The sequence below is a fragment of the Lottia gigantea genome, assembly GCF_000327385.1.
Source record: "Lottia gigantea unplaced genomic scaffold LOTGIsca_9, whole genome shotgun sequence".
NCBI lineage: Eukaryota > Metazoa > Mollusca > Gastropoda > Lottiidae > Lottia > Lottia gigantea.
The window spans coordinates 3,411,720-3,435,525 of record NW_008710950.1 but is presented as its reverse complement, the minus strand read 5'-3'; the positions used below and the strand labels follow the sequence as shown (position 1 = coordinate 3,435,525).

Sequence of the window (23,806 nt, the reverse complement as noted above, 5' to 3'; positions counted from 1 at the left end):
AATATTAAAGGTGCCCTGAACAAAAAAAAAGTGGAGAAGAGGTCAAACTATGAAACATTTTTATACATTTTTTTATTAAAAAATATCAGAATAAAATTTAAGAAAAAAGACAATCATAAAATTACATAGCACAAATTTTCACTTAAAATGTTCCATACAATTTAATTGGACAAAGTTAAAATAAATCTTTACTATCTACAAGATGGAAGTATCAACTCTGTTTCTAAGGTTGGTGGTGGTAAATTTCTAGAACAGTATTTTAATTTATTAGTTGCCATATAAGGTTCAAAATTATGCAATCTGAAAAAAAAGTATACATATTCATGTAGCAATTTGTGGAATAATGTGATTTTGATTTGGTGGTTGTAGCACACAATACTACATAAAAAGCTTCAATCATAGCACAAGGTAGGTACATAATTCATTATTTACTAACCTTGACGTCATACACCGATCAGTGACTGGAAAATAACTTCTTAAAGCAAAAACAAATTCTCGGTGAGAACATTGAGAATTTAGACCACAGTCAACACGTATTTCACAGGTAGAAAGGTTGATGTGATCAGCTCCAAATAAATTTAAAGAGAAGATTTTATCAACCTACTTGTTTTTGAATATAAAATCTGTTACACCACCAACAAATTGACTGTTTGTATCATCAATTTCTTGGCCTAGACTTAATGAGTATTTGGTACTTTTATCAACTTCAACTGTCGCAAACCAACCTGCATCATCACTACTATAGCTGATACTTCTTACTCCATCTTCTATCTCTAATATACCAATCTTTACACTGAAAGATAACAAATTATGCTAATACTATCAAAATGTTGTCAAAAAACCTCGAACTCTTTAGCATTTCAGAAAAAAGGAAATCTTAAGAGTAGACAAACCTATTTGAGAACAATCAATGTGGTAAATGTGCATTTTAATCAGATTAGATATAGTAAACGTCAGAGTTTAGTGTTTAAACGAGCAATTGTGAGCAAAACAATAGACATTGTGTGCGCCGACAATATTACTCAACAGTTAAAAGTGGGCGTATGACATTAACCGATAACACCACCCGTATGTAAAAGATTATACACATAAATGGAATTGCGTTCAATAATAGGAAATCATGAAACTTAAAGGAAACTTACACTTCCTCATCGGCATCATCTTGTATGACTAACCGGACAAACGTCTTATTTGACGGAAATTCGATTTTATCCTCAAATGTTGTTAATGTTTCCAATATATCTAATTCATTATCTGCTACCGATACTTTAAGATCAAACTTCTGCATAATATGATTAACAAAGAATTAATGAAGATCAAGATACCAAATAATGATTGACTGCTGCTATAACAACCTGCTTTATGATTTGTTAATGTGTCGTCCCTTAGAAATGCCCCAGCTGTTGACTTCGATCTCTGAATGGAAAATGCTGTTCTGTTCATTATTGCACCTTGGTCTTGAGTAAAACGTTACAGTTTGTTATGTGAAGCCACAATATGGTGGCGGTAATGTGGTTTTAATTTTGCTTTTAAAAATATATTCTCTAATCCTTTTTTTGGTTAGGCCTACTTAAACACTACCGACCCGGCATTGTCAGGCCCATATCTTGATGTTTCCCCAAAACATCTATTTCCTTTATATACTATGATTTGTTCAATTTATCTCTTCCCCCACTGCCTCTCATCTAAATATATCAAACTATGTTCAAAATTTACCTACCGAATCTTTAGTAAAATGTAGTAATGGCCCTTTGGAGTTTCTTTTTATAGTTATTGCAACAAAATATACTTCTGTTAAATCATTGAACACAACAGGAGAACTCCATTCGCTAAATTCCACACAATTACCCCACACCTGTAAAAAAAACATTCAACCCTTGTTGATTTAATGTGACATGTGACTTAATTATTCTAGTCGAAATAACTGTTAAATGTAAGGATAACCAACTGGAAGAAAAGAGTCAGGCCTGATAACAATTTCATTTCGTTATCATTTTTTTGGTCGATACGCTGTTAAAATATGGATATCGCTGGGACTAGTTGGGTTTGCCTTTGGCTTTTAAGGTAACTTTTGTGATATCACAATAATATTATTTATTTATTTAATATAACTTAATGTGTTAGTTATGTAATATTCTTGTTATTTATAGATATATTTATATGATATAACTTACAGCTTGAGGTAAACAGTGTCCTAGATTAATATTTCTATAATCGTTTACTTCAAATACATTTATTACATTATTATTAATCTGTACATTCTTTAAACATCCAATTAGACTTCTGTAAATACAATATAATCAATAGAACGATCAAGTAGAATATATCAGTAGGATATATAAAGGTTATATCTAGTAGGTTATATCCCACTCTTTGTTATTTTCTACCGGAATCTAAACAAATATTAACTTTTTAAATACTTTCCTTCGAGAGCATTGCATCGAGTAACAATTAAATGGGTATGGTTTTATACTATTTAATTTAGGTCTGGGAGGGTTAAAATTGATTTGAAAAGAGTGGCCGACTCATATGGTCACTCCAAATGGCAGAGGCAATATCTTGAGAACTGTATCGAACAGTAATGATGTTTAATGTTTAAAACACATCACAAGAAGTATAAATACTTACGGATATGAGAGTTGGTCAGTCGGTTCTTGTCCATTATAACCACCTAATAATATTCCATCTCGGTTAATCTGCTGACGTCTCTGTTGTTTTATAGAGAATAAACCTTCTATACCATCTAGGAAAGGGTAGGTTGTACCGCCTCTATACTCTATCTGCATTCAATACAATTACTATATATTATTATAGGGGTAAAATGTTAAAAATACAACCTCTACTCTGGCGTTTCTATGAGGAAAGGGAGAGAGGGGGGAGGCTGGGGGAGGTTGGCCAGGCTTTTCACTCTATACCTACAGTTTCAAATTTCTTATCATTGTCTTCTTAAATGCCCGGTCTTGTTAAAACTGAAAACTGGATAAAAAAAAGGTAATACCCTCAGTTTGTGAAACTGGTCATTATTGACTAGTTTTTGTGTTTCTAATAAACTTGATTCTCGTGTTGTTGTTGTGTGTATCCTCAACCTTCCTTTAGACAGCGCTACTTCCAGCTGAAATCTCTAAAAACAAAAGAATTCTTTATAAAAAAAAGTAATGGACAAACAATAGATATGAAATTATGTTTTGCTACAGCCTACTTTATTTCGAGACCTTCATGGTTCTGAAAAATTTTCTATCGAAGAGCATAATTATAATTTTGCTTTTCTTCACCTGATATTTTTCGTCTCCATTTTAAGCTCAATGTCATTCTTATTACGTTAACTTTTTAACCAATCTAACCATGTCACGCAGGGCGCGTTTCCTGATATAAATATTGAAATATGGGATAGCAAAACTTATATGACAGCCTTAATACGATAGGTTTCGCAAAATCCCAAAATTTGTCACTATTATCAAGAAATCTACAATTTGTTGGTTAAAAGTAAAATCATTAGAACGGAACTGTTGTAGAAAAAGGGACATCGATATAACTGCATTGATGTAATATAAATTATTACTCGTCATAGAATCTAATTCTATTGGTACTGAATGTTAGATAGAGATAGAGGGTTCTGTTAAAACATAAAACAATATAATTATAACCATACCCTTGGAGCATGAAATACAGACATTATAAAAACTGATTCTTGTTTAGTTTTAAATTCTAGTGATACATTGGTAACTTGTGTACGATCCAATATTTTAGCGGGAAACTCTATAAAACCATCACCTTCAAATCTCATATTTTCTATCGAGTTATATTGTGGATAACTAAAAAAAAAATAACTTGAGAAAATGAACAGTTGATTATACTGTACAGTGAAATAGTCTGTATATCCGATCTGTACACAATAAACATGTGTAAAGGTATCTTATTCTAGGATAAAGAAATGGGAAGAGTCGTAGGACGAAATTACGATCCTTGTTGACTCGCAAATTGGAAACTCTGCTTGAAAAATAACAAAGGGCGGCGTCTTTATTTCCATAATAATTATTGCGATCACTGCCCAATCTACTATTGTGGTAGTTCGATTGTACTATTATTTGGCCCTTCCCTAAAAAGCCTCACATGAGATCAGAATCAAATCTGGCACTAATAAAGTCACCCTGATCGTATCTTACCAATGAGTATCACAAGTTTGAATAGTATCACTACTTGTTTTAAGATATAATGGTACATGGTTACCATTGACTAGTAATGATGAGATACAACCAGCCCACTCTATTGATGGAGTCTGCAAAAACAAATTTGAAGTGAAATTGTTGAGTGATTATCCTTTATGTTCACAATTTGATTGTAACTTGTACAATATTCCTTATATATACATTTATATATTCAAAAGATCGGAATAAACGTACAAACGTTTAAAAACTGTCTGAAAAAAGTATCAGTTTCTTTTACTGACAGTTGTATGATCTGAAATAAATCTGAAAACAGGCGTCTTTTGTGTAATTCTGTGTAATATAATATCTCAGAATAGACAATCATCATTTTAAGATAAAAACTTACTGATGTTCCAAAGAAATTTTTAAGTGTGGGATCTCCTCCAATATAAACTTCTTCCGGATCACTTCCAAGTACTTCAAGTGTCTCCAAACTCTTAGTTACATTGTTGGTTTCAACAGCACCGTTCACAACAGAGGTTACAGACAAAGTCAAATGATGACCAATTCTAAATGAAAATATTCAAGATGAATGTTGTCTATCATTTACGAAAAATCGACTTGACAGTCAAACGCTATGAAGGTAATGCTCATTAAGTTGTACTGTACATGGTATGCTATCGTTCATTTAATATTCCAAAAGATAGTTCATTTTTATATGATATGCAATGTGACGGTTAACTGTTTATAATCTATTAGTAAAAGTTCTTACTGTTAAAATGCTCAATACATCAATTGGATAGCGATGTAGAAATATTTGTATTATTTATAATTGTTCAGATTATATATCTTCAGAAAATTACCTCTTAAATTTGACAGTATACCATTTTTCGAGCTCCAGTGTTTGGTCGGAACTTAAGTCGCCAATGTCCGTATCCTCTCTCTTTATTTGAATCAGTAGTTTCCCATATTCCATTCTCAATGTAACCTGGAACATATATTTTTGAGTCTTATAAACTTTGACCCAGAATCTTTAGAAATTTTAGTCTGATAAAAACTTTAACTTAAGATTGAACTCCTCAAGGATGTGTGTATCATCAACTTAAATTTGTATAAAGTTTTTGAAAACATAAACTTGCGAATTTTAAAGCAGAACAAGTGCTTATCACCGACTTACTGATTGATCACCCTTGAGCACCACTATAATACCATCAGCTACAGTTGGTTTGATACACACTTCTATTGATGTTACCATTGATAATTCATCTGATCTACCTTCTATATTACTCTTTATATAATTTGTATTGTCAACCGTTACTGGTAACTATAACCATCATCAATTACAATTAATTACATGTAGTTACCAGAGAGGAACAAACCTTACGGCAAAGTAGAGCAAACAACACAAGCGAAAACAAGTATGATTAAATAATAAATTAAAACTCATTTAAAATGATATATCTAATATTGTTGAATTAGTTAAGAAGACTTGAAAACAATATAAGATCAAGAATTACCTGTAGAGAAGATAAAACGAATCTTGCTTTGTTAACCTTTTCTTTTAACTGAGCAATATCCGATCTCATCTTTCTAATTCTATCCTGAACATTTTCACATTCTACTGGAGCTTCTCGCCGCAGTTGTTGATAGGATTTTATTTCATCTTTTGCCAAAGAAACTGAAACAAAATCGCTTTAATATTGTGGTTTTCAATCCTGGATGTAAATGATCTCTTATTTCTGTCGACCAGATGTGAACGGATAGCGGCCTTTTAAGGACCATAACGTCAAAAATGACCCCTCTCTTTATAATGTCTTTCATTCGTATTTTCTTTTAATTTCTTTTCATTTTCTATATTTCTTTTATTGATTTTTTGTTTATTATTTTTCTTTCTCAATAAAAATAATCATCAGCCTACCTTTCGTAATAGTAGAAGTGAAAGCGCCTTCGGCACCAGTATCAACATTGCCATTATCACCATCAGCACTTTTACCACTCTTTTTAGACTGCATTTCTTTAACTTTCTTTTCAGCCTTTGGTAAAGCAATGGATTGAAATATAAACATACACATAAATTTTTTTTTTTTTTTTTTCTTTTACACAGAAATACCACATCTCTTGGCAAATCAACCTTAAGATTGCATTATATTTAAAGCAGTTGTAGCGGACCTAAGAGTGAGCACATATATTTGAGACCTACCTTTTCAATTGCTTGTTGACATTGACTCTGTATGGATTCTACTTGCTTGTTTATTACAGTAGTTTTAGCTAACACAGTTGTATGTATACGAAGAAATCTAGAAAGCTCTGTTTCATATGTTTTATTGAATGATTTGAATTCTCTAATAAAGTTGTTGGAGATTTCAAGATTCACTTTGGTATTTTCCCAAACTTTACTCTTTTCTGAAAACGAGTTAGAAGTCTATTGAATAATTTAGAATTTGCCTTACTATTGGCATAAAATATCAAATATCATTTTCAACTGAACCTAATAGGGATAATCTTGCGATGTTCAAAGCTGACTGATAACATGACGCTGCTTTGAGATTGAACCTTCATGAACGCAGTTGTTGAAGAAATAACCAATAACTATTGATGTTCTCTTTTATAGGAGGTTCAAAATGTATATCCGAAGATCCAAGGTGTTAATTAAAATCAGCTTGAAAAAATAAAAATACAACCTATACCTTTAACGTTCCGACGAGCAGAATCAGCAGACTGTAACAAATCTAAAGAAGACTGTTTTCTCGAGGCACTCACTTGGTGAAGTTTGTTCCCTGAAAGAAAGTGATATGATGTATCGTACAAACAGATAGATTAATCTCTATTTAAAAACAGGGATGAAATATTATTATGATAATAAAGCCGATAGCACTATGCTCTTTACAAATAAAAGTATTGAGGTCTATAGTTATACAGATTAAATTTTTCTTACCAAATTCTCTTAGAATTTTATGCCTGTTTTCGTCTTCTTTTGTTTCCATATCCCCTTCAAAATCAAATTCCATATCAATAGGCTCATTACTATCAATATCCATATCTCCCGATCCTTCCATAGCACCGCCTCCACTTCCAAATATCATATCTAAATATTCCAAATAGCATATCTAAATATTCCAAATATCATATCTAAATATTCCAAATATCATATCTAAATATTCCAAATATATTCTAAATATCATATCTAAATACATCTGTATATTCCAAATATTACATCTGTATATTCCAAATATTACATCTGTATATTCCAAATATAATATCTGTATATAACAAATATTATATATATGATGGATATCTAAATATTCCAAAACACTGAAAACAGTATCAAAGATTTGAAAAAGCAAAAAGATTCGTAAGCTCAATCTAAGTAGTTTTCGACGTTGCAGTAATAAACAAATATTGTGGTAAACATAACATAAACATACCATTACAATCGTCACCTACACTGTCTCTATATATACAAGGGATGTAAAACTCGGCATCATATTCTATTTCATAACTGATCATAGCAATTACTTCATATAGTTTCTACAATAGTAAGATAAAAAATAATTTGGGATACATGTATTAGGGATATTCTGTTTCTATGGCTGTAATTCTGTCAAGACAAGCTGCTTAACAAAATGTTTTTAGGATTTTGTTATAAAATAGTTACCTTGAGGCTTGGGAGTTGGGGCTGCCAGAGGCCTCAAGAAGCTAACGGATTTCAGATGGCTGAGATAAACTTTGAGCATTTCAAAATAAGACCACTCAGGCTTGAGAGGGCCTGATTATTGTCTTTCTTAATTCATATATCTACCTATATTATTTTCAATTCAAATTAGATCGGAGAATATATGGACTCTACATATCGAAAAGGTGATTTTTTTTTCAGAAGAACCAACTACCTTCATTGTAAGTATAATATGTCGAGTTAATCCACCGACAGAACCTGATTGTTTTCTCATATTCTTTAGATCGACATTTTCACCCATCCGTATCAATGGTGTCAACAACCTAGAAAAAATTTAACAAAATTGATTAAAAAAATCATCGTGTTGTTATTCGAAATTTGCGTCAAAATATGATATTCTTAATCAAGAAGTGAGTAATAAAACAATGATCAAATTTCATTTCTTTCAATAGGGTTTTATTAGTGAAAGCGGACTTCACAGAGAGCACTTCATATCCTGTCTTCAATATTAAGATTAGATTTGTACGATACCTTTCAGCATATTTTGATATTTCTTCCAACTTTTTAGCATGTTTCTTTGACTTTGATATTAATTCATTTACATCGTTTGATAATGTTATCTGAAAACAACTAAGAAAATGAGCTAAACTCTCCTAGATTTTAATCTATGAGGGCTGGTAGAACACGTAAATGGTTTTCATTTATTTATAGAGATGCATACGACACTGGCAATTTCGAATTATGAATGGTCGATTAGTCACCACCATTTTGCACCCGGGGTAATGTTTTCATCCCCTAAAGTAGAGATCATGTCAGCATACATCTGTGTTGGAGTACAGATTGTTGCAGGTACATCACGAATGCTCTATATCCAGTTCTTACTTCACTTTCTTGTTATTACAATTGTTAGGTTCAAAAGATGGTTTATTGACAATATTATAATACTGCAAATCTTATTATTAGTTAAACCTGTTGGTGGTAAATGTTTTACATTTGAATCAAAACTAACGCAATTGCACGTAATTTAAACAATATAATACAGTGGTGTAACCTATTTTCGTGGATATAAGGATTCAACATCGAATTTCGTCAAAGTTAAAAAAACGAAATGTCTTAGATGTTTCCTCAGAAATTCTACAAAATAATTAAAATTGGTTTGTTTCGATTTTCTTTATGAATTCTTCACTTTGACCCATATTTCATGAGCAACCAACTCGGCAACGGCCGCAGAATGCGTCACTTATTTTCGTGTACAATGTTTGAACTATAAATATGTCTAGAAAAACACGTTGTATGGATACCGGGTGGTATAATTAACTTCTCTTAGTATTTATCTTTAATATCAATTCATTATAACTAGTGACAATTCCTTCAAAGAACCACGATTTAAAAAAAAATAGTGACTGACAAAATAAGATACGTAGCGTGATTTATTGCTAAAAGTCACTGAAACAACATCAGAATATGGTCCACTTTGTGTTCCATTGAAATTTTTTGCTTACACGGAATCCGTTACTTGATCACGTGACTTCATTCGTTGGACTACATTCTAGCAGACTACACTTGGAATTCCGATTACGGCTAGGGATTATAAGGAAATTCGGCCAATAAAAAATGGTGACGTTTGATAATAACTGAAATCCGCCATTTTGTATTTGTCAAAGTATACATTAATACATTTTACCTTGCTTGCAACTACTGGATTCATTCTACTAGCTGATATTGTAGAGAAAACCCATGTTTATTAAAACAAACTAATGCGGAGGTCGCGCAAGGTCGCTCATGTAAATTATTAATCCTTTCCGGAAATCCACGAATAATAGGTTTCCACGAAATTAGGTTACTCGACTGTACCAGACAGATGAAAATCAATCAATGCTAGAAGGCATACCCTGTCAGTTACAGGAGCGTCAGATTGAACTACCAGAGAGACTGGAGCCAACAAACCACCATCAACCCCACTCACTGTTCGCTTTCTCTTTCTGTCTTGGGATGCGATCAAATTACCCTGTAATGGAAAGTGATGGGTCATAGTCCACATACTGTTTTTTTTAAAAAAACACTCGTTTATTATTGTTATAGGTATGAGGGGTTGAAAAACTATAAATAAATATTTGACAGTATTTAACCCTATGTTATGTCAACAATATGGTTTTAAAATGTTTCAAATTTGATTGTTATTACAATAATGGAAAGTTTTAAATTTTAACCGCGTGAATCATGAACTAATTTTGAGTGATTGATATACCTTATAGACAATGTGCCGAATCAGTGAAGCAGCTTTTTTCTCGAAGAATTTAGAAGGCTCAACGAAAAAGTGTCTTAATATTACAATGAAAGGCAGTTGTGACATTTCTCAGATAAACTTTTTCTGTATAATATAAGTTGACATTGCTTCGAAAAACATGAGTTTTCCAGTTTCCTGTTTCACATTTTGCAAACTTAAGTACCCGATAAAAAGAAACTTACTCTGGTATTTATTGTGGCAGTTCTTATAACATCTCTAGCATCTCTTAGTTGCATTTTACTAGCAGTTAATAACATCTGTACATCCGTTACTAAGTTCTTAAAAGCAAACAATAATCATACAATACAGGTTCCTTTTAACGACAATGAAAACAAATAAAGGATACAAATTCATTTTCAAGATTAAAATAAAGAAACCTTTATTTTCTTAAATATCAACTCTTCAAAAACATTTCGATGGTGTGAACAATGATGAAATATCAATAAAAAGACAAACGAACCCGATAGCGGTCATGTCTTCTTAAAATAACAGACTTCTTAAACTCAGATTCTAATTTCAGTCTTGTCTGGTTTGCTATGTATATTATATCAATCAATTGGTTCTGTTCAAAAGTATCTCCTAGATTTTCTTTTATTTGGCGAAGACGATCTGCTAACTGTTGACTCTTCCTTCAAAACATAATTATTGTGATAAGTAATGTAAAATAAGTATTGTCATTAGTGCTATTGAGGACTGATGAACTTACCATGAAATCGATTTTGTCAAGATTAATCGACAGTTATATTATGATTTCTAATCGTAGTTTTTATGCGAGTACTACATAGTAAAAGCTTGCACATTTATCAACCAAGGGGTGCTTGACTTTACTTACATTTTCATCATCTTTACATCATCAAATAGTTTCTGGTAGTTTCTAAATTCACGAGAAAGATTTTGAAACGTTTGACCATTGTTTAGGTATTGTCTTGAAGTTTCAGTGTTAAAACGAGGTTGATTATCTTTCTGTCGCTGATGTGAACGTATATAAATATTCCGTGTAAGTTTTGTTACATCTAGAACTGAACCTAATAATATACAATATACAATATATATAGGCTATTAGTTCAACAAGAAAGTAGATTTTGGAATCTTGATAGGTGCAGACGTATTCTTGTCTTGTTTTTTTTGTTGTCACATATCATATTGGACAATAAGTAGGCACATTTTATTGAGGTTGATAAAGATATTTGATAACTATGTTTATTATTATATCCTTTTTGGCAATATTTTTCTACCAAGCTACAGACACTTCCTGCCTTGGTAGTCTGCTGCCTATTTTGTGCACATTAATTGATTTGGACATCACTTACCATATACTATGTTATTACTACTGATAATGTCTTGTAATAATTCTCGAACACCATTCATCATTACAAATCTTGTACTATTATAGGCGTGTTGCGTCACTTCCATAGCCTAAAGTTCAGACAAATGAAAGAACAGATTCATTATTACAAACCAGCAAAGCCTATCGATAACAATATCCTTTCTAACTTACAGATGTGTTTTTTTTTTAAACATATGTTGCTGCACGATGAAAAATGCAGTCGACTTTATTTGCATTTATTGTGCACTCGAAAAAGTATGCTTACCAGTACAAAATATTAGAAAATTATAAGGGTTGTAAAAAAAGGTAAGGTAAATTTATATTTTCATAAAATAATGCAAAAATTAAAATATAAAATACATGTAGGCCTAGTTTAATGTGTATAATGTATAGTTTCGGAAAACAAAAATGAATCGTCGTCAAAATATTTGATTTACCAGCCGATAAAAATCAATCCGACTTCTGGCTACCATAAATTACACAAAAACGGACAGTTATTAATAATAACATCATTTATGTACACGTCAACAATGGTCTGAGATTCAGCTTTATTTGCTTGTTTCCTTGTAAAGCAAATATTTAAACGACTTTGACACTTTCCACTAAGCTATTGGAAGCAAAAATGCAAAAAATAAAAAGTTATTCAAATATTCAAACATTGTAACAAATTTTTAGAATCAAATTAATAGTTTACCTCTGAAGCTTAAAGTTAGAGCTGCTTAGGCATCTAGTGTTACGTCTCAGGCTGCTTAGACGACTAAGGCTACTGAGAGTTAAGAAATCATAAATACCTGGTGGATATTGCAGTCTATATAAAGATCACAAACCTGGTCTGCTCTCCAACTAATTTTATCAACCACTACATCCATAGATCTTATCAAAGACCTCATAGGTCCTTGTATTCTATTTACGAACTTCTGTTCCTGGAAGAAATGGCATGAAAAGGGGTTTTAAGTCCTAGAACATTCTTCGTTTGGGAGAAAAAAGGCAAAAGAGTTCAATTCATGAAACTTAAAAGGAAATACATTCCAGTGCCAGAGTGCATGCTTTTTCGATGAATGATCTTTGGTATTATTACATTAGACATCACAAGACTTCGACCATTAAACCGTTGCTGTGATTAACTGTTTTTTAATTGTCAAAACCAAATTAATTTGTGAATGCGACAGAGATCACAATCTAGGGAAATTAGCTGTGTTTCTGCATATTTGACAGCTGATGGAAAGGTTCCAACCAGGTTGTCATAAACTATCATGTGGGCGTGACTCGTGTGTCATTCTGCTGAACAAACAAACAAACAAACTATAACTCGTAGTTGTATACAATGTTAACTTTCGCTTTCATTTACAAGTAGTTAATTGTGTACAAGTTTTACAGTCACGTTTGGAAAACACTAGTATATATAAGAAAGGTATTTTTAAAGTGTTAAGAAGAATATAAATGCTATAGTTAGGTAATATTACACTTCACGTCAAAAAAAATTCCTCAATGAATTAACATAACTTAACATTGTACAAGCGCTTTATATAGATTTAGAGTGATCAAATGGTTACATTTACTTACATTCTGTATTCACAAAAAAGGAATAAAAAGGCATGTCGAATGTCAGAAAATAACTTACAAATTTGGAAAAGAATGGAATTATTGATTAGTCCAAGTAAAACAGAGCACAATAGCTACGGTGTGAAACAAACAAACTTCAATTTAAAGTTATTGATAAAGCGTTAGTAATATAAGGTTTATCATACTTACCACATTATCCAATCGTCTGAAAGGTTTGTAAGGCTCTATATTAAAGTAATCTAGTGAAGAACCTTTTAAAATCTTTTCCGACTTAGTCTCTTTGTCATCAAGGAACACAAAATCATCTTGGTCTTTTTGTAAATGATTAGTATGTTTATCTTTGTCTTTCTTTCTTCTTCCTGATGGAATCGCCCTGTGCTCGCCCAAGCCTGCTTTGGATACTGGTTTCTCTTTGAGATCATCTTCAAAACTAAAGTCATCGAAATCATTTTCCGAAGATGTTATCCACTCACGAGTCTTCTTGCCATTCACAGATATCCGAAATAAAATATGCAATGGTGATTTGCCCCGACTTGTATTGACCTGTGTTTTCTTAATTCTCTCAGTAATTTTTCTTTCATTATGTTGAATTTTATGACGACTGTGCCTAATTTTCTTTGAGTTTGCATCATTTTGTGGGTGAAAAACTTTACAATCTAAAAATACAAAGGGTTGATATATTGTTTTAATTCATTTCTTGCTTGATATCTATAGCAATCCCAAATAACTTTATTTTACTGAAATCTGCAAACTTATATTGTAGCAAGTTTGAATAGTTTTTAAACATATGTATGCTTCTCATAATAATTTCAGTATGCTGATAGAGATAAATGGCCAAGCCAGTTCATAGATAGAAAAATAACCGACTTTTTTTTGTCGACAATTATCAAACTTCAACAGATTTTTACAAGTCATGTTCACTAATGTTTTTGTTGTAGACATTTAGATCCTTTGTTAACTTTACAAAATGGTGTCAATGTACAAAGAAGCCTTTTTATGTTACAAATTACTCGTACGTTATTTAAATCATTGAGAAATGTATGTGAATGAATGGGTGACGAGTGGGTGGGAGGCTCTTGTTATACATTATTATTCCATTCATTATTTTATAGATCAGGTGACAATCACGAGATGTATGTCAGGAGATGTTTTAAGGTCACAATGTATATTTAGTGACTTAGGGATTTATGTGTCGATATTGCAACTGTAAGAATTGTCAGCAACTAATTGAGTCAAAACCAACGGCATCTGAGAGAATCGCAAATGTTAGTTGGAATGATACTGCTTTTGCCTGAAAAGTCGCAGTTTTTCAGTCTAGTTGGTTTTCCTGTGATTCACATAAAAAGTTGCATCAAGATCTTACTGAGTTCGAAATGAACTATCGTCCACCAGGAAGTTTATATCAAACAACTAAATAACCCCAAAGTTTTAACTCATCCACCATTAACCACCAGGATTAAAGATGGTTCCCTTCTTTTCAAATGAAAATGCTAATACTTATAAGAATAGAAGTGGGGGTGTTCTAATGACTAAATACCAGTTTGTCTCACACGTCCATAATTACATCATTATTAGCTAAATTAGAAGAGAATTACCAACAGAATTCCAATGAGAGTTTTTTTTATTATCAGACATACATGGACATTTGTGATTGGTTAAAATGCTTTATTATGCAATAAGAACATAATAATATGATTAAGAATACATGATAATTCATTAGAAACACCAATTAATCAAATAGTTTTCTTAATTTGACACTAAAAGATAAGAAAACCCATCTGTAAGGTGGCAGATGCAATAAGTACTGTGTCCTACAATTTTAGCTCTAAAAAATACCCTATGTTCTTGACGAGTATATGCTGGGAGATCGGGTATGTTCCAAATCAAACTGTCAACATCTTTCTCCTGCCCCTTAATGGTGACATGGTATGTGATGTTGATTGTTGATTCAATATTTATAATGAGATATTTATGAATACACTAACCCACTTGCTTAATTTAGTAAAGTTGTACAATAGGAATGCAAGACCGAATATATGTGATTATTGAGATTAAAGCCTTGCCTTCCAAAATCAGCCCAGCTTTCATATACAGCTTATCATTCTGACGATCATAGTCAACGTCATAGGTGTAATAATGAACAGGTTTAGAATGTAATACCTGTGATAATGACCATAGAATATTTATTACTGTAATATAATCGCTTTGAACATTGACGTATGTGGTGTAAAGGTCTAAAAAATACAGATAGTTAAACCCTTATTGTCTTTAGCATACCATTTGAAAGAACAGGGTTTTATATATTTTCTCACTGGGTCGATAGTGCTTCACATCGCATCTTTGACCAAGAAGACTCTACAAAATTTATGTCTGGGAAGATCGATTAACTTGTTGGTCATCGCGACTTGTGTGAAAATATACCTTTAACGTTGTATACAGAAATACTTTTAGTGATTGTATTTTGGCCTTCCTTCAATACTTGGGCTTAATATGAAAAAATGCACTGGCTATCGCCTTTACATGTGACATTGGGTCATATATTGTTTTCTCTTGCGTCAATCACCGTCTGACCTAAATACCTATTGTTTTAGTTTTTAAAAAATAAATGTGGGAAATGGTTTAATGTCACGTACTCATCATGTACCCACGGTGAAGTGAATTTCCTCGCTGTTAATAACTTCGAAAACTTCCCATGTATCTGTCAAACATCAGCCAACTCGATTGATCAATGTTAGTGTTTTAAAACTATATGCGGGTGTTTTAAAACTATATGCGGGTGTTTTAAGACTATATGCAAGTGTTTTAAAACTATATGCAGGTGTTTTAAAACAATGTGCAAGTGTTTTAAGACTATATGCAAGTGTTTTAAAACTATATGTAAATGTTTAAAAAAAAAGGCAATTGTGGCTGCTTTAACGAACAATATTGTAAAGTAACATGTTCAAATACACTACGCAGAATGGATTGAAATCAATATGTGGATCTGCCATATTGTCCAGTGCACTGGTACAATTCAACCATCCATATTTTTAAGTTTTCACTCTTTAAAAGCTATTTGGTCAAGATCACTATCAAGTCAATTAAAGAAGTGTTTATATTGTGATTGAAGTAATGGTCGAGTGGAAACTAAGATCAATAAACTTATCTTTTACTATACAATGATTTCCAAACTACAAAGGGTCTACACAAATATAAAACACAGGTATACGAGGACTGGTGTTCAATGACAAGATCTTTACAATATCTGTGTACTTGTACCATAATCTTGTTGAAAATAAGTTAACATTCTTTTTTCAACTAATCCCACAATTTTTTATCCGTTAAAATCAAACTTTCAGTTTTCCTGAAATTAAACATACCGAGGGAGTTCATATAGCCGTCACTTTCAAACCATTCACGTCATGATATCGGTTTTAAAGGTGAAAATGAAAGTAACGACAGTCTAAATATGTACATCAATATGTTTTTGGCAGTATTGGTGAATATGATCAAGCTCTTTCGATGGATTCATCTAATTTTCCTTTTGGAATTCAATCTACGTCGAGAATCTTTTAATGTTTTAATGTTTTAATAATTTTAGAAGAAAACTTTTTTCAGGTGAAAGATATGAACGTTATGGTTACGTCAAACAGTTGAATTTTACTTTACAGCTGTTATTTCGCAATCTAAAATGACCCTCTCCCTTTTGAGATGCGTAAAATTCACAATAAATCGTGCTAATGTTTGTTAAGCTAAGATTCAATACACGCGTCATGCGGACATAAATGACCCTTGCGGATCCGTCATGCGTCAAATATGATTTCATATGTGCGTTAAACGTATGCGTTATCTTTCTTTTGACACATAGACTTCTGGGCAGATGGATGCTCTGGTGCTTAAAAAAGACAGGGAATCCCCACAAAATACGTCACATTTGGGAGATCTCCGCGCGGAAAGGCGTCCGGATGCGTCAAAAATCGCTACACCCGGCGATTTTTTTTTTGACGCATGACAGAGACCATTTGACGGATACCGCTTCCGCATTTATAGAATCATACCCTCTTAAACCAACCATTTCGATTTTTAACGCATGACGGATGACGCATGACGGATCCGCATGACACGTATATGGAATCTTAGCTTAACTCTCCACAGGCGATAATCGTCTAAGGGTAAGGGTCGGTAGGTTTCGGACTTCAGTTCTATCTGTTATAATTGTCATTTCAAATGAATGGATTTTTACGTCCTGCTTTTCTGCATCACTCAGGCTAATGAAGACGAGGTTTATAATTACATATTATAAAGTTGATATTGAAAGTTCTTTGTGAATATGAAAAGAATATTTATAAGATATATGAATAAAATACATACTACACCCACATCAGACTATTATATATACATGTATAGATAACTATAGATAATTACCTCATATAAATCTATTATAGATTACAGGTATTTGCAATATGAATGATATCAATTAAAGTGAGAGAATGAAAAAATAACGTCAAATTAATTTACTTGACGAATTTCCTAATATATAGTCCTAATAGCTATCTTTCGTATCTATTTTTTCGTGATACATTACATGGCGTATCTGCAGCTCAGTTTCATCACAATCAGTTTTAACAAGTTTATTAATACCTGAACAGACAAGATTCAGATATCAAATTCAACCCTTGTATATTTTAGTACCTCAATGATATTACTATTGCTCTTTATATGTTTAGTAAGTCTCATTGGAACGGCTTAATATTTCAGACAAAAGTTTTCAGTGTCTACAATCATTTCATACAATTTATTTACTACTTGAAGAATATAAATACATTTATTTACCTGTACACGTAACACCCTGTTCTCGACCTTCGTCTGTCTTTTCCTTGTTAAATAGGACAATATCTAAATTTTTTCCTAAAATCACATTTTTTCTATCACTTTTATCACTAGCAATTATTGAAACACAGATAGTTAAAATTATAAGCCATAGTACTTTACTAATTCCAAAATGTTCATAAACTTTATACATCTTAATGACACTAATAATAGATATATACAATATATATATATATATGTTTTACCTACATATACATATATAGATAGTTATCAATTCGTTACAACATGCATATCGCCGTATAGGTAGTTATTGACAAACTCGTCTGTGCCTCAATCACGTGATTGTCTATTTTGAGGTAACCAGGTCAAATCAAACAGAAATTCTTCTGTTTATTCTGGCTGTCTCCATTTACAAAGTGACTTGTGACATTTTTTACTAGTTTATAAAACAAGTTTAAATACGCTATAGCGTTTATAACCATTAAATTACATTGTGTGTTAGTTGCGCAAACTTGACAAGTTCAAAGGTTAAGGAAAAAGTCGAAAAAGAATGATCGTGAACTGTAATTGAAAATTCTAGATAGGCTACCTAAAACTAATGAAATCTGATCTTTCAAAGTCTTCTTTCATTTTTCTTTGTACCTGGACAAACGGTGACGATAGAGTCAAACCTTTTTTCGGCATGTTTTGATGCCATGATCTTTGGTGTAGAATAGATCAAGTAACGTGATGACGAAATAATAGGGTCACATGATCGCAGACAGCTTTACTTTAAATTGATTAAAAACTTGTTTATTTACTTGCTTAGACAACCATTCATATTGTGAATAACGTAGTAGGCCTAAATGGCGTGATATGCCAACAATAAAACTAAAACTTACTTAATAAAACGCCAAAAAATTTTGTTAAATTCACCTAAACCAATAATTCACTTATCACAAAGATTAAAAAAACAAGTCTAATATATAAATATTGAATGGCAATGTTTATTACAGTTAAAAAGCGGATGGATGTCAAATGGAGAGTATCTTTGTCCACGATTGTTGCATATTGCTTAAAGTGATACTACGTCATAGAATGAACATAAAATTTAATTTCTGAAGAATGGTCAATATGACTATATATTCATCAGTGAACTTACCTGGTGTCATAAAGTTATAACAGAATCCCTGTAAAATCTGGAAAATTGGAAAATTCATAAAACTAAGCAATAAATTATTGAATATCCTAATCTTAAAGCGTTTTATGGCTAATTACTAAGTTTATTGGATTTATCGGATTATATAAGGATCCTGTTATGTTATTTATGACACCAGGTATATCTACTGATGAATATATGCTCTTATTCTTAAATTTCATGTTCATTCTAAGACGTAGTATTCCTTTATTAAGCAACGGTACGATTAGATGATGATCATCATGTAACGTTGCTTAAAGAACATGCGATTGATGATGATGATATTTATAGATAAGATCTATAATAGATAATTTCTTGTTTTATATAATATTGAAAAGGTTAATTACATTCACTGGTTGACATAGTTTTATTTCACCCTTTTCGCTAAAATACATTTCAGATTCCTGTCCTTTAAATTTTGTTGAATTGATCATTAATTTTAATACAAGCCTTTATTTTACACCCTTCCAAACCCAACTGCCATCTCTTTAGTACGTTTAATATCTATATCAGCTCAGATTCCTACAAAATGATGGAAAGCTTCAATCTGATTTTTATTGTGTAGATGATTGGTAAGAGTGGTTGTAACAACAACATAAAATTGAAGTTACGTAAGCGCATCGACGTGATTATAATAAAGTAATTAAATTATAAAGTAATACTAATTACAAATAAAATGTTGGGATATGATTTTTTTCAATAGGTGTAATTCGGACATTATAGGGTGATCTGACTGGTTAAAATTTTTAGCAACAAATTTGTTAACATTATGATTTATATCGAATCTTTGGCCATTGAAACGTGTTCTTAATTTGTTTTTTGTTTCACCAATATATTGTTTAAGACAGACAGTACGTGATATAAGGTATATAATATTGCTGCTGTCACACGAAAGGTCTTCTGTTATTGGAAATTTAGCATTATTTGAGGTGTTGGTGAAAAAACGAGTTGAGTTAAAAAAAAAATGGCAGGTCAAACAAGAAGTTTTGAAACAGGGTGTGGTATTTGCAGAGAGGTCGATGGTGGTAGACCTAACTGTGGTCATCTAACTTGGCTTTCACTTCATAAATCGTTAAATTCTTTATCTTTCGAAGGAACCGTTTACAATATCCACGTTTCTGCAATTCTTTAAAAACAATAGAGCATGCCCACTCGAAGCCCACTTCTCGTGTGCAAATTCTGTAAAACCGTAATATCTGGGACTTAATAATTGTGTGTTTTCGGTGAAAAGAGGATTTAAACAAAAGTTGATGAGAGTCATTTTCCTTAAAGATTTTGGCTGTTAGTTTTCCTGAGGGGTGGTAATTACTGAGAATATCGCAATATTCCCATAATTCTTCTATGGTGTGGGTTCAAAATATAAAAATATCGTCAAGAAATCGTACATAAAAATGAAGACGTAATGGACAAAGTATAATAGAGACTCTTCTCGTTCCCATTTTGCCATGAATATAATTATTTGCATATGACGGCGCAAAGCGTTTACCCATGGCAGTGCCAGATATATGAAGGTTAACTTTTTCATTGAAAGTAAAGTCATTTCTATTAAGATATATTTCCAGTAAGTCTAATAGGTCATTATCCGGGCGGCTAATGTCAGGAGTCCTGTCAAAAGCTTTTCTTACAACGCGGAGACCAGAAACATTATCTGTTGGCTAGACCCACCTTTTTTAGTTTAAAGGATTGATATTAATTAATACAATGGTTGAAGAGGTTGTCTGCAGTGTTTGGTACCCAGTGGATCATATCGGAATTTACTGTAATTGTACCTGGTGCTGGTTTGATGATATGGACATCTGGTGGTGGCTAGTTAGTTAGAAAGTCGTTAAAAGTTTGGAGGTTTTTATTTTCGCTCTTTAATTATGATTGGAAAATAGATGAAGTAGGTATATGAGTGACATGGATGGTGGTATCAGGGAAAGTGGTCTTAACTGTTTTCAAAAGATCCAGTAGATGATGGTAACTATTACGGCCGCCTTGTGCTCCATTGTTGAATGCAATGTGAAGAATAAGGTGACGAGGGAAATAGGATGAAGGGATAAATTTACTATGAATGGTTTTGATATGCCATATCTTTCCACCGGGATATGATTCTTTCTGGACATCATCTCTGCCTTTCGGTAAGTTGCTGATGTTAGAAGATCCAATGATCAGCATAGGCTTGTTAATTGCGGGTAGATGACAGGCACTCTTATTCTTGGGATCGTGACGACGTGAAGTTCCATACTGAGTTTGCGTGATGTTTTTTTGGGTGACATAATTCGTGAAAATTCGTTTGTAAATGAATCTGTAATTCGGTCCCTGTAGACATTATAATATTCATGTTTCATCCAGGTGTCACTAAGAACAACATGTCATCACTTTTATTAAACAATATCAGAATATTTTTAGATTAGTTGGTTATTTATTTAACTCGAACACACTGATACCATAAAACTGAAAGTGTAGCTGAAATAATGAAAGATCGGTTACATTCTAGTGAAATCACGTGTATCTCAGGTATATAAAACATTATTTCCGGTCTCATTGACATTCATGTTTGTCTAAGGTTATTGTGGGTCAATCACATCTTATTTGATGCCCGATAATTAATTCAGGTCATTTGGTGTGAGACAATTATAGGTGTATGAGTAATTTATCTTCTTCTACTGTTGACGTAAGAGAAAGGCGATGTGAAAAGAAAAGGTCTTGAGAGTTGTCGGTCTTCCAAGAGCTATCAATAGGTCAATAGGTCAAAACGTAAAAGGGTCGAAAAAGGATGGTCACACATTACAATTACAGTGGTGTAATCTATATTCGTGCATTTAAGGATTCAACGCTGAATTTCGTCAAATTTGAAAAACGGATATTTTTGTATGTCTTTGATGTTTCATCAGATATTCTAGAAAATAATTAAGATTGATTTGTTTCGATTTTCTTTATGAATCCCTCACTTTGACCCATATTTCATGAGTAACCAACTCGACAACGGCGGCAAAATGCGTCACCTATTTTCGTAAATAAGTCAAGAAAAACACGTTATATGGGTATCCATACTTCTTTTAGTATTTATCTTTAACAATATTTCATTTTAACTAATGAAAAAATTCCTTCAAAGAACAATGATTTAAAAAAATATATATTGACTGATAATATACGATAAGTAAAACGTAAGAGTGATTTATTGCTATAAGTCATTGAAACAGCATAAGAATATGGCCCACATTGTGTTCCATAGAATTTTACTGCTGACACGGTTCCATCCGCTAGTTTATCACGTGACGTCGTTCGCTGGAATATATTCTAGCAGACGACACTTGGGATTCCGATTAGCGCTTAATTGGGATTATAAGTAAATTCGGCCGATAACAAATTTTGATTATTCGTAATAACTGAACATTTTGTATTTGACAAAGTAAACATTAATACATTTTACCTTGCTTGAAACTACTGAATTCATTCTACTAGCTGACAAGTACAGATAACCCATGTATATCAAAACAAGCGCATGTAAATTATTAATCATTTCCTGAGAAGCACGAAAAATAGGTTAGCACGAAAATAGGTTACTTGACTGCAGCCGAAGATTTAAGAGCTTAAATTTTAGAGCTTAATTTTAGCTGTCTGTACACCACTTTTTGAAACTAAATCCGGCGTTCAGTTATTACATAATTATGATATAACTGCAATAGGCCTACCTGCATGTGAAATGGATAGGATACCCTCTCGAAACGCGCTTTCGACTCTCTTACATCAAAAAGTGTGGGTTAATACAACTACTGTAGGCAACGGACCCAGTAGAATATGCTGCCATGCAGAAAAGTAAGAAGTTACAATCTATGTCCTTTCTTTGGCATCAAATTGATTACCCTTTCATCAAATTAAAATTGAATATCTTGAATAGCTTGCCATGTAGCATAATTATATAGCAGTGGATGGGCATAGCTTAAATTATAGGAAGAGTCTTCAGTTTTAATTTGTACAGACATCTCTTCTCAGTAAAGACGAAGATTCCGAATGAAAGATTGTCTAGTTCAAACCCCCTGAAATATCGAAATTACTCCACAACTCTAATGATGAAAATATACCCGCCATTTTTCATAGTTGTCATTGATGTTATTATTGTCAATGTCATGGGAAAAGAGCAAATTTATATTTGATGATATCATGTATGTTGATTACAATGTATTGTGTTTTGAGTATCTCTTGTAGCCAACAAGATTATGATGATGAAGTTGGATGGCTCAAGAAAAACTACACCCCATCCGCCATGTCTGTCTTCTTATTGAAAATAATATTTGTAACGTACATGTACTAGGCGAAGAAAAGTGCTAATTTATCAGTGGACTTACATGGTCCTAGAGCAGTGTCATAAATATACAACAGAATCCCTGCAGCCTCATCGTTAGGGTGGGCCCCAGCAAGTGAGAATTAAGCCCCAGCAAAACCTTTCTCGGTTCAGTAGAGATTGATTCATTTACAGTGTCTTTATACAAAATCCAAAAGATACAGATTTTGATACGTTTTTGGCAGCTCAAAATTGTCCGAAATCGAGTTCTCAGGCCTAATCCTTGTATATTACTCTGATGAATCCTCTGACTAATATATGGGTTTCTCTTCCGTGGCGTTTCTAACAATCCCCTCCCCTATGACCTGGCCAAATGTTTACTAGAATCGCCAGATTTGAGAATTTGATTTTAGTGTTGAATACAAGAGACATTCATTTATACTTCACTGACATTTGCAAGTTTTTAGATAAGATTCTTGAATGATCTTCAATTATATGAATGATAGTGATAACTTTATGAGTTACCTTTTCATATTCAAAATAGCAGTTGCTTTTGTA

The 23,806-nt window shown here is 32.4% G+C and overlaps 1 protein-coding gene across 1 annotated transcript; it reads right to left on the bottom strand.

Annotated features, from left to right (window-relative positions):
* Window positions 1–52: 52 nt before the first annotated feature.
* LOTGIDRAFT_229836 (hypothetical protein) lies at window positions 53–17,997 on the bottom strand (the record flags this gene model as incomplete). The annotated part of the gene is made up of 28 exons (XM_009068378.1): window positions 53–300; window positions 605–793; window positions 1,143–1,282; window positions 1,721–1,855; window positions 2,175–2,283; window positions 2,629–2,780; window positions 2,999–3,121; window positions 3,650–3,812; window positions 4,164–4,276; window positions 4,552–4,714; window positions 5,009–5,133; window positions 5,323–5,469; window positions 5,663–5,823; window positions 6,064–6,178; window positions 6,346–6,548; window positions 6,833–6,922; window positions 7,081–7,230; window positions 7,571–7,673; window positions 8,033–8,141; window positions 8,350–8,438; window positions 9,710–9,826; window positions 10,288–10,383; window positions 10,566–10,734; window positions 10,938–11,130; window positions 11,416–11,521; window positions 12,260–12,355; window positions 13,185–13,651; window positions 17,808–17,997. The coding sequence occupies 28 exons, from the start codon at window positions 17,995–17,997 to the stop codon at window positions 192–194; spliced, it is 4,122 nt and encodes a 1,373-aa protein (XP_009066626.1). The 3' UTR covers window positions 53–191.
* Between the last annotated feature and the right edge of the window lie 5,809 nt (window positions 17,998–23,806).